Source organism: Neovison vison, chromosome 13 (genome assembly GCF_020171115.1).
Source record: "Neovison vison isolate M4711 chromosome 13, ASM_NN_V1, whole genome shotgun sequence".
Taxonomy (NCBI): Eukaryota; Metazoa; Chordata; class Mammalia; order Carnivora; family Mustelidae; genus Neogale; species Neogale vison.
Genome location: NC_058103.1, coordinates 148,378,496 through 148,395,348, shown reverse-complemented (window position 1 = coordinate 148,395,348; position 16,853 = coordinate 148,378,496). Strand labels below are relative to the sequence as shown.

The 16,853-nt window shown below is 49.4% G+C and overlaps 1 protein-coding gene across 11 annotated transcripts in view; it reads left to right on the top strand.

Annotated features, from left to right (window-relative positions):
- Positions 1-16,853, top strand: part of CPEB1 (cytoplasmic polyadenylation element binding protein 1) — a 96,158-nt gene that overhangs the window by 72,885 nt on the left and 6,420 nt on the right. For 8 of the 11 annotated variants that reach the window (XM_044230562.1, XM_044230558.1, XM_044230553.1 and 5 more), the window contains 5 exons: positions 9,984-10,210; positions 11,958-12,210; positions 14,082-14,195; positions 14,516-14,620; positions 15,518-15,654. In XM_044230562.1, the coding sequence (XP_044086497.1) occupies positions 9,984-10,210; positions 11,958-12,210; positions 14,082-14,195; positions 14,516-14,620; positions 15,518-15,654 (836 nt within the window). The remainder of the gene's footprint in view (positions 1-9,983; positions 10,211-11,957; positions 12,211-14,081; positions 14,196-14,515; positions 14,621-15,517; positions 15,655-16,853) is intronic. The other 3 variants (XM_044230563.1, XM_044230555.1, XM_044230556.1) reach the window with 2 other exon arrangements.

The window sequence follows — 16,853 nt, the reverse complement described above, 5'->3', positions numbered from 1 at the left end:
GGGCTATAAAAAAATAGCTTGGACCCAGCCAAAATTTCTCTGGCTTCCATACTACCTGAATGTCTTGTCTTACAGCTGTTTGTCTCCGAAGTGCGGATGGATTTATTTCTCCGCCTTTCATCTCAGGCGTTAGTGACAAACACTGCATGATTCTGTGGATCAAGGAGGGGCTGCAGTCTGTGGCCCTAGCATTCACAGGGACTAGAGGGTTGCCGTGGTGGTATGATCTGGCTATGGGCAGGGTTGGTGTGGCTCTGTCTTCCTTTCTGAGGGTTAAGGACACACTCATCCCTAATATCCATGATGTCTTTGAATTTTGAAACTTTGCTGATAGCCATCCCTCTTCTTTCTCTGAGCTCGGGCCCTTCACGGAGAGCCCACAGGAGGGTGCTGCCTCCTGGAGTAGGCTGTAGCCCTCCCACCAGCCAGCTGCAGTGCCAGATCGGGCACCCTTGCCAGCAATGCGGGAACACACAGCCCACATTCCAGTGCCTACACTGCCTTCCCATCTGAAGACCAACTAGCTCACTTTCTTCAGGGGGGAGGAGGTATTTTAACAGCTCTGGACAGTCCGGGAGTCACCCTTGCAGACAGCATGGCACTGGGCTGTCCGTGTGGTGCACAAGGTCCAGGCTGCGTCCTCAGGCTCTGCTTGGTGATCTGTTGCCCCAGGCACCCATGGCTTAAGCTTTGACCATCCTCTGCCGCTGTTAAGTATTTAGCAGTTTTGGGTGCATGGGTAGAGCTAGCAGGGCTCTTGACTGAATATCGTGGCTCAAATTATTCAACAAGCATTGAGTTCTGGCTGTCAGCCACGTACTAGGTTATTCGTCAGTGAATAAAACCCCCATGACTGTCCAGGGAAAACCGGTGAGAAGGTGTACTAAATGCTGCATGGTAGTGGCTTCATATTGCTTTCATCAAGCACGACGGGCACTCTCATTTTCTCCCCTAGGTGATACAGATGTGTACAGAGAGATAGCTAGTTTTCTTTTTTTTGCATAGGGACAACCCTTCATTGGGTTCTCAGCATGAGGCTGGTACATGGAGACCTTTCTCAGGGGATAGGGTCCTTCTGTTACCTGGGTTCCATTGGCCTCAGAGGCCTGCTTGGTTCCACTGGAAGTGGAATCTGGTTTTGAGATTTGTGCCAGCATTGGTTTGGATATGGCACTTTGTGGGGTCCCTCTCTCAAGACTATGCCTACCCTGAGGCCTCACCTGTCGCTGGGAAGGAAGCCCTTTTAACTTTAGAAGGGGGTGTTTCCCTTAGACCCCAGGGCATGTGTCGGGCTCTTCCTTTGTCTTCCTGGCAGTGTCTTAAGTCCTGTAATGGAGGCTCTGAAAGATGCCCCCAGGAGCTCAGGATGGGGGATGGAATGCCTAAAAACCACTGGTTACCGACTGCTTCCCACACACAGTCTATCACATAACTTTAATGCCTCCAAAGTTCTGCGAAGTGGGTACAGGCATTACTTTCGTTGTAAAGATGAGGAGGTAGGTTCACAGAGGTTGTGAAGTGCCAGAAATCACACAGCTGCCGGAATTCTACCCAGGTCTCTTTGGTTCTAGGACTCTTGTGCTTTCTGTTACACCTGCCTTCCTGTAAGCAGAACTCGAACATGTGGATGAGAACACTTGTGTTGGAGTATCTCTGTATCAGCCCTGGGGTTGTCCAGCCAGAAGGGCTGTGTTCCCTTGCCGAGGCCCCTCAAGGCCAGGGCGTGCAGCGGACAGTTCTGACTGCCCTCCACCTGGGTCTCTGCCCATCAGCAGCAGTAGCTGATGGGTCGGTCTTCCTGATCCCACGTGGGGACCCTTGCGTGCATAGTATTACTCAGCAGGAAGGGGCATGGCTGAGAATCTACTTTGGGGTGGGGGAGCTGGAAGCCAGGGAGTCCTTGTGCCTTGTACCGAAGCCCGGCAGGTAGACCAGATGTTCAGTCTGAGGACGCCGGAGGCATCTCTAAAGGCCCCTGTCCTTTAGAAGTTCCTCAGGGATTCTTAACCTGTCGGCCTTCTCTGGTTTCTACCCTGACCACTAGCCGGTCAGGTTATGAATGGTATGTTCCCTGTACTGTTACTTGCAGGCTCCCTGTCGGGTGTGCAGGCTGGGTCAGCATGGGATGGGAGGGGCACTGTTGGCATTTTGCTTCTGCTGCTGCTGCTTCTGCTGCTCCTTCCAAGCAGCCTTTCTGAGGTGACAGAGTTGGGCTTCTCGTCCATAGAAAATGGTCCTACTGGGCCTGACCAAGTTCTACAAATCGAATTCCCTTATCCACTTTGTCACTTCTGTCCCCAGCATGCAGCACAGTGCCTGGCTCTTGGCTTTTTATAAGGGTCTTTGGAATGAATAATGAATGCCAAGCCACTGTGCTTGTTGTTAATCCTGTGTACTTTTGAACTGTAGACTGGTCAAGGTCTCTTCCATTCTTCTGCCTCCTACTTGTTTTGATCAGCTGGATGGATAGATTTCTTCAAATATCAGTATCTCTGAACCGTCTTAGCTTCTAAAGCTTGAAGACACATATTTACAGAAGATTTTGTCGTTCACTAGGACGTGAACTCTGTCATGGAGTCAGGCAGTCTACTGAGGGGAGAGCTTTCAGTGCAGAGAAGAGGGAGGGCCTGGGAAGCAGTAAACAGTGCGGTGCCTCCTGGATGAAAAAGAAGTTGTGTAGGAGAGCATGTGTGCTGAAGGGTTAAGATAGGAAAGGAGGTATTCTAGGTATGTGGTCCTAAATCTCAGGCTAGAAATAATGGCCCCTGGTCTGGGTTTTTTTCCCATGACTACTCCCAGTAGATAGCAGGCATCTGACTATGATGTCTTGGGCCTGGTCTCTCCCCAAGCTGAGCTCAAACTCAGACACTGTCTTACGATCCCTATATCCAGTGCCAAGCTCTTGCCGCCATTATTGTTGCCACCACCAGACTTGGGGTGACTTTGTACTCTTGGGGAAGGCTTCAGAAAATTCGAACAGTGACTCAGCTGTAAAACCCACAGGAACTGGCATAGAAGGGTGAAAGTGGAGAAAGTTAACAATCGGTCTAAAAATATTACTGCTGATTTGGTCTCCTGTACCCTCGGAGGTAGCTTTAATGAGCTGGAACCCTCTGCCAGGTCCTCTTCTCCCGTGACTTCCCTGAGAGCTGTCTGTCGCTGATGCCGATTCTTGCCAGCATGGGAGTGGGGATGAGTGTCTCTGCTCCAGAAAGCGAACACTGCTTTTCTTAGTCACTTTTGGAAGGCCCAAGTTATATACACTTGGCCACCAGAAGCTCAGTCAGACTTCTCCAGTCCCTGAGTTGTGGAGTTGAGGAATAGAGCACAGAGGTCAGGGCCTTGGCTCTCGTTGAAGGGTGACTATGGAATTCTCTCCCACTCTTTCCACCCCCCAAGCCATCTGGGTTAATACTCGACATCTGGCCTTGGTGAAGCTCTGTGCCCTGTGATGGGAAGTAGATTTCGAGATAAGTTACTGGCCTCCAACATGAGTGACCTGTCACATCCACGGGATTTAAGTTATGTAGTTTAAAGAGTGTGTCTTTCCAAAAAGTGTACTTCCTATTTCAAGGGAGAAAGATGGGAACCTGTCAATTGCCAGCTATTTGGCTCCTTCCCTCCCGATTCTCAGCTGGTAAAAATCAATGCTGGCCACCCAGCAGCCTTACACCAAGGGAATTATGATCTCATGGCCTGGGCCGGGAGTAAGTCAGGTTCCATCTCTTGAAATGAGGTGCCATCTTCCGCAGAAGCTTTTCCTTTGATCTGTAGTTATTGACAGAACTACCTGGCCAGGCCCTGTGTGAGCTGACTATAGGACAGGTCACTCCAGGGCATCTGACCACAGGTGACGGTTTCCAGAAACCTGGCTCCTTCTGTGGGTTGAAGGAAATATCAGAACATCTGGAAGATCCTATGCCTCTTCATACAAGATTTTGTCTTCCCTATATCTTCTAGTCAAACTCCATATCCTTGGCCCCTTCCACTGTAATATTTGCAAGAAACCGAATGGAGGGGCTGATGTGACCCAGCTGTGTTAATCCTGGGGCCTTCTGATCTTAGGTCTGCTGGATGGCCTTGTCATTTCCAGAGCTATCAGTTTAAGCCCCTTGCCCTTGTTCTTGTGTGTGGTTGGAACTGTATTCAGTGAAGCACTCTGTCCTGTTCTTCCAGACTGGCATATGGAAGTGTCTCTAATGGCTGCAAGGATCCCAACAGAGGGCAGGGAGGTGCCTCTGCTGTCATGCCTTCCTCGAGTAGAGTAACTGTCTTCTACCCGTACCTATATATGTTTAGTTCTCTCTAAAGAAAGTATTTGAAACCACTGGAAGGAGTATGGTCACAAATTGGCTATGGCAAGTAACTACTTCTGTCAGCCTCTGTTTTGATAATGGGCTGGGATGAACTAAAATTTTTTCCCCTACTTCTGTGTTGCCTCCATGTCAATATTGTGTCCTTAAGTTGAATAACTTTGCTGGGAAGGGTGTAGCCTCGGTGAGCATACCAGCTCTAAGGGAGGCGAGGTCTCCAGCCTTCCGGGCCTCTTCAGCAGATGCGGGTCACCTGCTCTCTGCCAGGTGTAAGCTGATGACTGTTGGAGGGGTCGGCATGCTTGGTTGAGAAGGCAGAACTTTGTCCACATGTGTGCCTGCAAATATTCATGCACGTTTCTGAGGTTTTAAAAAGCTTGTTTAAAAGAAGATTATTTCTTCTTATAGGCTAAGGCTTGAAAGGTACTTAATTATCACCCTCCCCCCGACACTGCCCCCCCTGGGGAATCTAGGCCCTATTTCTTGTGCTTGATTCTCCTTTTTGGGCTAGATCCAGTTACCTTGCAAGAGGCAGAGAAAGTCCAATGGGAATTGACTAGTTTTCCTTCATGTCATTAAAAAAAAAACTTCGGGAATAATTTCAGATTTACTAAAGTCTTAAAGTTACACAAGGAATACTTGTATTTCTTTTATCCGGATTCTCCTATTGTTGGCATTTACCTTTATCACTTGCGTGTTGTCTTTCTCTGTCTCTATATAAGTTCTTCCTGACCCATTAAGAACAGAGATGTTCTTATGTAACAGAGACGTTCTCAATTCCAGTCAACGCAAAGTTGCTACAACACTTTGATTAAACTGTCGTTCGTGATCGGTTTTGTCCTGTGACCGGAAGTGTCCTGCGTGGCACCTCTCCTTGTCTCTTCACCAGTGTCTGCTTCAAGCAGTAGGCCCTAGCTCCCTTTGTTTTTTCCCCAGCATGAGCTTACAAAGTCTTCCAGCTGTCCTGAATATTTTTCTCGACATTCAGCTTGCTCTAGTCAACATTTTTCCTGAAACTGTTACCACAGTCTGTACCAGACTTGTGTATTCTTTGCTCCTGGTTATTGTCACCTCCCTCTCTCCTCCCTACTCCCCACTGCACACCCCACCCATGTTTTCAGAGATCAGATTATTTGGGAAATGTCCTGTATAGCCATCGTGCTTTTGTTAGTTTAGGTATTAGTTGCCATTATGCTGTAAGAGCTGTGTTTAACCTACAATCTTTAAGTCAAGGGAAATGATGACATGAAAGGCTTTTGGGGTGTGGTGAGGGGAACTGATCAGAAGCTTGATGTAGCAAGTCTCAGGTTTTTCTAGATGAGTGCTTCTCAAACTGTAATGTGCACGCAGTCCTCCTGGGGATCTTGTTCAAAATGTAGGTTCTGAATTAGTAGGTCTGGAGTGGGGCCCACGATGCATTTTTAATGAGTTCCTAAAGTGGCAAGGCCCTAGAGAAGTTTCAAGGCCTGAATGATTTAGATCCCAAGGCACTGATCTTTGGTAGGTGTGAGAGCTTTGTCAGTAGTTGATGGTCTTAAAGGAATTTGAATAAAAGGTGTCGGGAACATGAAGACAAAAAGATGTAAGGTCCTGGGTATTAAAAAAAAAAAAAAAGGTAGCTAGTGAATGGTGCATTACAGAAGATAGAGCTCAGAATCAGAAGGAGCTGGGACCCATCCTGTCACTCACTAGCTGTTACTTCGCCCAACACTTGACCTTTGAGCCTTGGGTTCTCTTTGGTATTAGTACTCACTGCTTCGGATTTAGTGAAGATTACTTTCCTGAAGTGCTTCTGACAGAGCATCTGGCACATGCTCTGTGTGTAGGAAGTGGAAGTTGCTGTTAGTGGATGGTAGGAGCTTGGGTGAACCTGGTTCAGACTGTAGAACAGATGACTGACCGTGAACCATGGGCACTTAAGGAAGGGAGTTCATTAGTGGCCAACGTGGGTTGTCATGCCATTTTCTTTTTAGACAGGCTTATTATCACATTGAGAGGAGTGCCATAGACCTAATTCTTAGCTTTGACACAGGAATTTGACAGACTCTCAAGATATCTTTGCAGGCATGGTATAAAAAAAAATGCGAGTTAGTTGAGGTGGATGGATTTGTGGCTGGAGAATAGAAATACGCACGGTAGTGAACAGAAGCTGATGTGAATGAGAACAGTGGTCGCAGGGGCACCCATTTTGCTTTTTGACTCTTCCAAATAACATGTTTTTAAGAAACCTTGGGTGAAGACAGTTACTGTAGCCTGTATTTATTGTCCTTAACATCCCCAGACACAAACCCTTTGGGCCAGCTACCTTCTCTTGAGCTTTTTTCTGCTGTTTTATGCTGTGTGCCCCTCGACAACTCCTGGGGCTCCCTACAGTGCTGTACCTTTTTCTCGGATTGACACACAGTCCTGTCTTGTCTTTCCCTGGGGAATGCTCCGTCTGACTTGCGCATTTGCTGGGGGCTTTTCCTCCCCCATGCTGCTTTGTCAAGTGAGAGAGAGCATTCTTCTAGGCCTCATAGGCCACTTACTTCAGCCATTCCTTTTGTTGTTCCTTCCAGTTTCCCCATTCTTTCCTTCTTTGAGGGTTTCACGGTTCATTTGCTTGTTTGTTTTAGCCCCAGGCCCAGTTATTACCATGGGTCCCTTTAATCTCCCTTTGGATGAGCTGTCCAGCTTCTCAGGCTCCACACATTCCATGTCAGCCCACGGCTGGTCACTGTCCTTCGTCTTGCCAACCTCAAAGCTCAGTGTTCACCATCCCAGCCCCTCCTGTTTCTTCTGTCTGCCCCTTCGTTCCTCTTGCAGCTGTCAGCACACTGAAATGGCTGGCTTGCGTCTGCATCCACTGTGCTGACCTGCTTCTGTCCTTCACCTGCACCGTGTGACCCGTCCTTCGCCTCCCCTGGAGCTCTTGTCCCAGTTCCTCCTTCACAGCCCTGTATGGGTCCTGTGTGGAGAGAGTGGCCCGTCGAGCGTAGACAGTCTCTCAGCTGGGCCCCGGGTGCAGGGGGCCGTCCTGTCAGCCGCCTCTGCTGCTCCCCTCATACCGTCACCGTGAAGTCTGTGCACCTGAACTTGGTTTTCGAAGCTGTGTATGATGTGGTTGCTCCCTTGTTACTCAGCGCCTACGCTTGCTTCTGTAGCATGTGGGGGGATATGTGGCCTCTGGGGCGCTGGGACCAGGTTCGGGCCGGAGGGGACGAGCTGCTCTTCTCACGGATCTTTTATGCCAGGCTTGGCCGCACCAGGAAGGAGCTCCAGTAAGTCGGCAACCCATTGCCTTCTCAGGGCATGAGCTCGGGGCCTTGGATTTTGTGCTGCGGGGACGCAGGTTCTTGTCAAGAGTGTTTGAGAAGTTTGATAAGGGTTATTTCTGCTGGATGTCAGAATCCAGCATTGAGAGACGCACTTAAACAGCTATGGGCTGTGCTTAGGAATGGATTACAAAGGCCTTAGTTAAAAGAATGTTTTCTTAAAAAACAAAGTGATAAACTAACAGACTCATTGCTGTAGCTGGTGCAGTTCCCACCCCTCCCCGCCACCCCCCGCACACACACGTGTCCAGTCGACTAGAGTGAGGTTGGCCGAGCACATTCCGTGGTGGCTGCCACGTGGAGGGACTGAAACGCTCTTCCACGTGGTAGCAATGGAGGGTAGCACCTCTGCTTGGGACCGGGGTGGCCGTTTTCTGGTGAATCTAGGATGTATATACCAGCATAACACACACACACACACACACACACACACACACACACATCCACGGTATCCCCTGTGCTTGGAAAGTTGAAGCTCCGCCCACCTTATCTTCATCTTCGGGCTGCAGGAGAGTGGGCTGGTCTCCTCTGGCACACGCGTTCTGTCGTGAATGGCGTGTGTGCGAACGGCCCTGAAAGTGTGCTTTCACTTGGCCTCTGTCTCCGGAGAGACTCTGCCTGTCGCCTGGGATGCAGCACAGCCCGAAGCTGGCATTCAACTCTGGCCACCTGTGTGTCACTCGGTGACCTGGGTTGGGGAGCTGGGCACGGCCACCACTTACTGAGCCTCTGCACCACACACACACGTGCACTTGCACATACAGACACAGGTGCACATAAACACACACAGGGACTCTGCACACAGACACAGATGTGCGTGCACACACATGTGCAGTGCACACACTGGGAGGTTTGCAGAAGAGATGGTGTGCTCCTTTTGAAGCATGCACCCACCCAGACACACACACAGATATGTGTGTGCACACAACCCACCCCCACACACATAGACACACGCAGTGGTGCACACACGCTCACCCCTCCACACACACACACGTCCACACACACACTCGCTGACACAGACACACATGACTTTGGCTTCACCTCACAGCCATTTGGAGGTGGACATTTTCCTCTGTCTTTAGATGGAAACAGTATCAGATGAACGCTTCTTCCTCGGCTTCATACCACCATGCTCCATGGCAAAGCCCTTTTATTCTTTATCCTCGTGGGTAAAAGACACATTTTCCTTTGGATTCCTTATGTCTTCAAGGCTGAGGGTGGAAGGATGTCATCCCCTTCTTCCACTTTACCTCCCTCACCTCTTCTTGCTTTGGTTCACTCTTTCTTGACATTTGGTATTTAAATATTTACTGCGCGCTGGGCACTGTTCTGCTGAGCACTGTCCATCTGCTGTCTGGATTGTCGAGCCCTCCTGACAAAGCTGTGAAATAGTTGATATTCCACTCAAGATGTTATGAGAAAGGGCACCTGGTTGGCTCAGTGGGTTAAGCCGCTGCCTTCGGCTCAGGTCATGATCTCGGGGTCCCGGGATCGAGTCCCGCATCGGGCTCTCTGCTCAGCAGGGAGCCTGCTTCCTCCTCTCTCTCTCTCTGCCTGCCTCTCTGCCTACTTGTGATCTCTTTCTGTCAAATAAATAAATCTTTAAAAAAAAAAAAAAAGATGTTATGAGAAAACGGGGACTCCACGAGCTTCACCGAGCACACAGCCGCGGAGAGGCAGTGTCGGACCTAGGGTTCCAGCCTGGTTTGTCTTAATCCAGCGTGGGCTTACACTCACTGTCCTTCTGCTCCTGTCCTCAGTGTCTGAAGTTCCGGGGTGAATAGGAGAGAGTCTATACAGGCAAGAACTTTGCACGAGGGAGGTTTGCAGAAGAGATGGTGTGCTCCTTTTAAACCAGACTTACGGGGTGTGACATGAAATTCTGTGATGTAGCTAGATACTGTTAGAAAGGTGGGAATTCTTTGAATAAACACGTTGGCAGGCAGTAAGGAAGGAGTGTGGTTTGGGCTTCCTAGCTGTGCTGAAGGTGTCTCTTGTGGCAGCAAGACGTGTGTATCCAGTGTTAATAGCAGCTATGACCAGGGTTCCTGCCAGCACAGTTTCCCAAATACTGGCACTGACCCTTAAGTCTGGGTGGGGGGGAGCACGTCTGCTGCCACTGCAGCAAGAACTCTGGTCTTCAGAAAGCCGTCCTGGAGCTGCTTCTGATGGGGCCAAGGTCGGTGTTGCGACGTCATTCTGCTCATTGCTCTCTCCCCGTGGTTCTGCCGTGCTTTTGTGGTGGTGCCTTTGTGTATCTTCTCAGGTGGCTGTGGGGGAAAAGGGAAGGACTGCTGTTTGGGAAGAAAACTAAGAGGTCATGAGATGTCTTTATTTTTTTTTTTTTTCTTCCTAGTATTGAGCATGCTTCATAACCCACTCAGCAATGTCCTGGGGAAACCCCCCTTGAGCTTCCTGCCTCTGGACCCCCTTGGATCTGACTTGGTGGACAAGTTCCCAGCACCGTCAGTTAGAGGATCCCGCCTGGACACCCGGCCCATCTTGGACTCCCGTTCTAGCAGTCCCTCTGACTCAGACACCAGTGGCTTCAGTTCTGGATCAGATCATCTCTCAGATTTGATTGTACGTAGCTTGTCAGGGAGTGAGGTGGGCAGGGCCAGTGAGCCTGCTGTGGGAAGCGTGTCCGCCAGAGTGCCGGCGGGAGGCGGAATGACGGAATCCGAGGAGGCCACGGGGAATGTGCTGAGAACCTTCCTCCTCCACGGAGGAGATGATGCCGTGTATGCTCACTGAGCGGTACATTTCAGGGCCCAAGCAGTGGACTCTCCTCTTACAAGTTACTTCAAGCACTTTGAGAAATAGTTAATTTCAAAAGTTAATATGGGAGTCCTGCACTGTTCTCTTTCTTGACCTGCTTGGTGGTTTTCTTTAGCCTTGAAACAGTATGTTTACATACCTTGACATATAGTCTCTCAAAATTTCTAAGTGAAGATTTTACAGATCACACATTAGTAATTATCAGAGCCAGGATTTTAATCCAGACCAGACTAACTGGAGCTCCTCTGTTCTTACTGACCTGTGTCACCTCTCCGAGTGAGGCCGTGACGAATCTGTGAACTGTTGCCTCAGAGTTAACTCGTGACCACACGCCCCTTGTCCACAGCCATGTGTGATGGGAGCGGCACCTGCGCTGAGGAGAATTGGCGGGTGGATTAGAATAGACAAAAGATGGGGGCGGGGAAAGTACGTACATGGGAATGGCAGGGAGAAATCATCCTCAAATCAAATACAATTTCAGGTGCCTTCTGCACCCGACTTTCTCTGCTGCTGCTCCCCCTCACCAACTCACAGCTGAGTGCATGCGATGGCTGCTCTTCCTACCCTCCTCTCTGTATCCAGGACTGGTAGCGCTGGACGTAGTTAGTTTCCCATCCATCCTGTGACCTTTTAGCACCTGCCTGGTCTCCTGTCAGCCTGTCCTAGAATATGAAAGCTGGCACTGGTGTTCCACTGCCTGTTGGTTTTATCCGTTTAGGCCGTGTTTCCAGAACAGCGACCAGAAGCAGGTCCCTTTGATTGTCTGGACTGTAGTTGACTCCCCTGTAAAATGGGGTTAGATGCTTCTGGTTCTGCCTGTGCTGATTCGGATGGGGCTCAGTCTTGGAAATTTACCACATAACTGGCTTCGATATTTTGGGATTTTGTTGAAAGAATTCTCTCAGATACCCAGCCCCAAGGGTTATTTGATGAAGGGTTGTGGGCAGACAGCTCACGGCAGAGGGAAATAGAGGCAGTATTTGAACTTCCAGGAAACATTTTGAACAATTAGTTTGTGTGTTTTTTGATAATGTATCGTTTTTACCCACTTAAGTTAGTAAAATATAGAGCCTTGACACAAGCTTATAGTGGAATCCACAATCTCATATATTTCTGACAGAAAACAGAACTTCCTAGAAAGCATTTTGTCATTTTATCTCTAGGAATTGGACCAAAAAAAAAAAAAAAAAAAAGGCTACACAAAGCAAGAAGCTATACCTTAAAATTTGTATTTATAATCCTGAAAACTTGGAATGCGTCTAAATGTTAAACAGTAGGGGAATAGGTCAGTGAAATGTAGCTTGTTCCCTAAGTAGATTATCATAAATTAATTAAAAATGATTGTGAAGACTGCCTGGGAATATGAAAAAAAGTGGAAAAAAGGATTTGTTTAAATTTTAGTGTAAGGACAACTAATAAAAAATGCATAGGAAGAAAATGCATGAGAGGAAATACCAGAGCTAAATGGTATAATTTCTAAATAGATTATGATTATTACTTTTATAACAAAACTGTCCTTTAAAAACTTGCATCTTCCTTTTTCCTCCCCTAGTCAAGTCTTCGTATTTCCCCTCCCCTGCCCTTCCTGTCTCTGACGGCCGGTGGTCCCAGAGACCCTTTGAAGGTGGGGGCTGCGTCCCGGATGGACCACGAGCAAGCTGCTCTTGCTGCCGTCAGCCCGTCCCCAGCCAGTGCGTCCAAGAGATGGCCAGGGGCTTCTGTGTGGCCGTCCTGGGACCTCCTGGAAGCTCCCAAAGACCCCTTCAGCATCGAGAGAGAGGCCAGGCTGCACCGGCAAGCTGCAGGTGAGTGTGGCCATGGCCATGCCTGGGGCCTGGGGCCTGGTTCTGGGCACACCGAGCAAGTGACCCTAGTTCACACACTGCTGAACTGTCTCTGGTCCGTTCTGTGGAGTAAGCGCTAGTGGGACAAACTCCAGAACGTCTCTGAGGCTGAGCAGAGAGGAAAGAGGCTGTGCCCATATGGGGTTGGACCCACCTCTGTTGTGCTCTCCCATGGAGACTGGCTGTGTACGGGCGTTGCTTTGGTTCTTTCACGGGTGGGTGTGTTCAGGAGAAACCCTGGAAGCAGTGTCCAGGATTGTGTCTCTCTCTCCCCTTTCTAATTCAGAGATGGGTCAGACACAACCCGTGCTGGAGCTTTCTTCCCTGAGGCTTTCTGACTGGTCTCCTCAGGGATGTACTGTGGGGTAGGTGGTCCTTGGGTCAGCCTCTAAGGTAAGGGATGTCCTGGTCTCTCAGGAATGTTTAGGTTTTATCATTACATTCTCTTAAACACGTATGGAATCTGTTCCTCATCTTATTACCAGTACTTGGAACTTAAGGAGTCTTGGTAAGTTGTCAAAGCTTTAGGGAGATGCACTGATCGCTCTCCTAAGGTTCTGGAGTTGAAGACTGAGTGAATATTCAGTGTCTCCATCCATTTGTCTCTGTAGGCTTCAGTTTGTCCATCTTTCCCATCACAGAGCCAGACCTGATCTCATTCTCCCCTGCTGTTTCTGCCACCCTGTTCGCTTAATGGTTTTGGCAACCCATGTTTGTACTAGTGCCATTGTTTGCCTATGAAATGACATTACCTTGCTTTTGGATGAGGCCATTATATTGATTTATGTTTTTGTTTGCGAAATATTGCTGATGGTACCCAAGTTCTTGGCGTAGCAACACATCGGGCCTGTGCCTTTTAAGGAATGAGCTTCTATGTCGTTGTCCTGGATGGACGTGATGGTTGGCTTCATTGGCTGGCTGCCCTAGGGCTGAAGGACTAAAATGGGCCAGTCCCCACTGATCTGGAAAGGAACAGACTGAGATGGGCTAAAGGCCAAGCTGGTCGCCAAGAACAGAGAGGCCTCTAGAAGTTTCCAGAACAGGCCAACCAGAAGATGGTTTCTACTCTGTAGAGCGAGAAGGGTTCCTTAACGAGCTGTTTGAGTCAGAGAAATGTCACAGTGGGTTTAGACAGACTTGCATTTGGTATAAATAGGAAGCGGGGTGTTTGGGGGGAAAAATCTATTATCTCACAGCATTGGCATCAAGGACGGCCTAGTGGCTGTTCAGGTGCCGTGAAGCTCGCTCTGGCAGTGATAGGACATGGTTCTGAGGAGGGGAACAATGGAGACATTCTCATCTCGTTGGGCTGCTCCTGCCAGTTTTTACTGGCTGTGTCCTGACTTCTGAGACTGAGTTCAGAGTGAAGCCTGGGAAACAGTAGTGTATGTTCTTCATTCGAACATCCGGGGAGAAGGCCAGTTTGGATCAGTAAGCATATAGGACATTGTAAACAGAATTGCTTTGTTGATGTTAGAGTAAGTAGAAATTAGTATTGTAAGCCATGACTAGATAAAACAGCTTTGTGGTTAGCTTATCAGTCACGTGTTTGAAAATCGCTTGGGTTGTGATCATTTTCACCCTACCCATCTGCTTTGCTCGTCCTCTGTGTTCTAGTGGCAACAGAATTAGTGGTTTAGAGTTGTCCTACCAGGCTGACTGGTTTGAGGAGTTGTGAGGTTTCTTGCCTTTCGGAGCACTCGTGGGTGTCCTCCCAGGCGGCCAGGCTGGGACTGTGGCCTGTCTCGTTCCTCCTGGGTAAGTTCATCCCAGAAAAGAGCAGTGACTTTGTTGATCCTCCAACCCATTTCTCTCTTTGTTGTCTACCAAAGCTGTGAATGAAGCCACCTGTACCTGGAGTGGCCAGCTTCCTCCCCGGAACTACAAGAACCCCATCTACTCTTGCAAGGTGTTCCTAGGAGGTGTTCCTTGGGATATTACGGAAGGTGAGCTGCCTCCGAAACCCGCTGCTTTGAGCTCTGAAGGTGGGCCTTGTCTCAAGAACATTAAATTTGGACTTGAGGCCAGGGCTGAAGTGGGGCCCGAGCTCAGGGTATCAGGAGTAAGTGAGGGCAGGGGTGCATTTTGTAGACCATGTATTGCTTCTGTGTCTGGTGCTTACACTTGTCACCGGAGACCCAGGGTCAATTCTGAGTTGTTTGTAAGGGAGACAAGTCTGGGAGAAGAGCACTAGTGGTCCTGTGCTGTACTGTCCCGGGGTGGGGGGGTTTATCAGTTTCTGCCATTCTTTTCCATCTTCTTGCAGCTGGATTGGTTAACACCTTCCGTGTTTTTGGCTCTCTGAGTGTGGAGTGGCCTGGTAAGGATGGCAAGCACCCCCGGTGTCCTCCCAAAGGTAATATGCCTAAAGGTAATACAGACATGGTAGGAGCTTTTTTTTCCCCCTCCCTAGTACGCAATTGCACTGAGGGATGCTGGGCTGGCCCAGCTGCATGCTGGTAACATGGTTTGGGCACTCCAGGGCACAGAACTTTCAGCTGTTGGCACTTCTCTCCAACTCTGCACACGCCCTCTGCTTCCTTGAGCTCACGTCCCGTCTGTCCACACTTACTTCCACTGCAGTCGGGGCTGCCTGTGAGTCTTGTTGTGGGCAACTTCCTTGTGCACTTCCTCCAAACCTGAACCCCGGCAGCTACTTTCCTTTCTAACTGAGGCATTCGAAAAGCTTTCCTTTGCCTGCCTTTCTTACCCAGTTACATTGTTGCCTGACCTAATTCTGAGATCCCTTTGGAGTTGGCAGGAATGAGGACCAAGCATCTGATTCCTTACTGGTCTGAAACGAGATCCCCTCCCTGTAGAAAGGTGCTATTTTCACTCTGCCCCGTCTCCACCGAAAGTGCTCCAGTGAACGGAACCAGTGCTCTAACTAGGCTTTTAAAGCAATACGCCCTTGCCCCGGCAGACTGGCCACAGACCTGTCATCCTCCCTGCCCCAGGCCAGCCTGGCTTTGCTAACTGGAATGTGTTGTGTGTTCGGGGATGAAGATCCATATGGTCATGATGAGATCCTGTGTCCCACCTTGTCCTTTCCCTCCCTTGGGTGGGAGACAGTATGCTTCTCCCTCCCTTGGCCCAGCCACCCAACCTGGCAAGTGCTTCTATTCAGAAAGACATTCCGGGAGTAGGACAGACATGTATCTTACACACGAGGCCATTTCTCTTGGAAGAAACCCCCTCCTACAAAACCAAGGCTGAGGAATAACCACCCCAGGGATGTTAATGCTGGTCCTTCTTTCATTGGAAATAGGGTATGTGTATCTGGTCTTCGAACTAGAGAAGTCTGTCCGGGCCTTGCTTCAGGCTTGCTCCCATGACCCGCTGAGCCCAGATGGTCTGAGCGAATATTATTTTAAGATGTCCAGCCGAAGGATGCGCTGCAAGGAGGTGAGTCGGCTCGATGTCCTCTCTGGTCTGGGTGAGGCATGGGAGGCAGTGGATTTCATGGGGCAGGCGACCACGCGGACTGTGGGAGAGCTTTCCTCCCGTGCTACAGTAAGGACAACAAAATACTCTGTTACAGTAGAAAAGCAACCAACCTCCAGACCTTACTGGCTGGCATATGTGTGCGCCTGCCTGTGGCAATCAGACTACGTCCCAGCCCTTTCTTCCAGCCAACATCTCTGTCCCAAACATCTGGTCTTAGAAATGAAATAGAAAACAGCAGCTTTTTGTACTTGGAATTAACTGCTAATCTATATCTGTTTCTCCCTAGTCCTGCCCTCAGGCTATGCCTCCTGACTTCCCAGTCCATGGTGGGTGAACTTCTCCTTAGCCCACACCATCCACGGAGAACTTCTTGGCCAATGGTCAAAAGAAGTTTTGTGCTCAGATCAATGTTGTCGTTTTAAAAATCTGGTTCCAGAGAACATCACTTGTGCGATACTGGACTAGATATTTAATATATCTGAACCTTCATTTCCTCATTTATAAAATGGGACATGCAATGGCTATTGTAGTAAAAAAAATGAGCAGTTACCAGGGTTGCTGGAGGAGGAGGGAGGGAGGTGTAGGTGGAGCCCTGGGGGTTTGTCGCTCCCCTGGACCACTCCGGCTGGCACCCCAGTGGGGGGCTCCTATCATCACATGCTTGTCAGAACTCCCAGGATGTGCAGCAGGCACCGAGAGTAAGCCCTAAGTTAAAGCATGGACTTCAGGGGTGATGCTGTATTGGCGCAGGTTCCCTGATGGTGGGGCAGGCTGTTCCAAGCGGGTGAGCCGTGCACGCATCGGAGCAGGGACAACGTGGGAGCTCTGCTCCCAGCTCATCTCTCTGTGGACTGGAAACTGCTCTAGGAAATAAAGTCAGTTAAAATCTGTAGGGTGAAGGGGGAAAAGCACTACTGAGCTGGTCACATTGGATTTAAAATAAAATAATCCAAGTAACAAGCCTGGCTCTTTCTAGCTGTTTCCTCATGTGAATTCACACTCTTAGTGGCACAGTAAGCTGGTCTCGGGGGCTGCCGTTTCTTGCTGTGTGGGGCTCGTGCAGGTCCCCAACCTTGTTACACTCCAGGACTTGGTTAACCCGCTCCATCATCCCTGTCCCCTGCTTTCGTGGTGAGGGGCTGCCATGGCCATCCTAC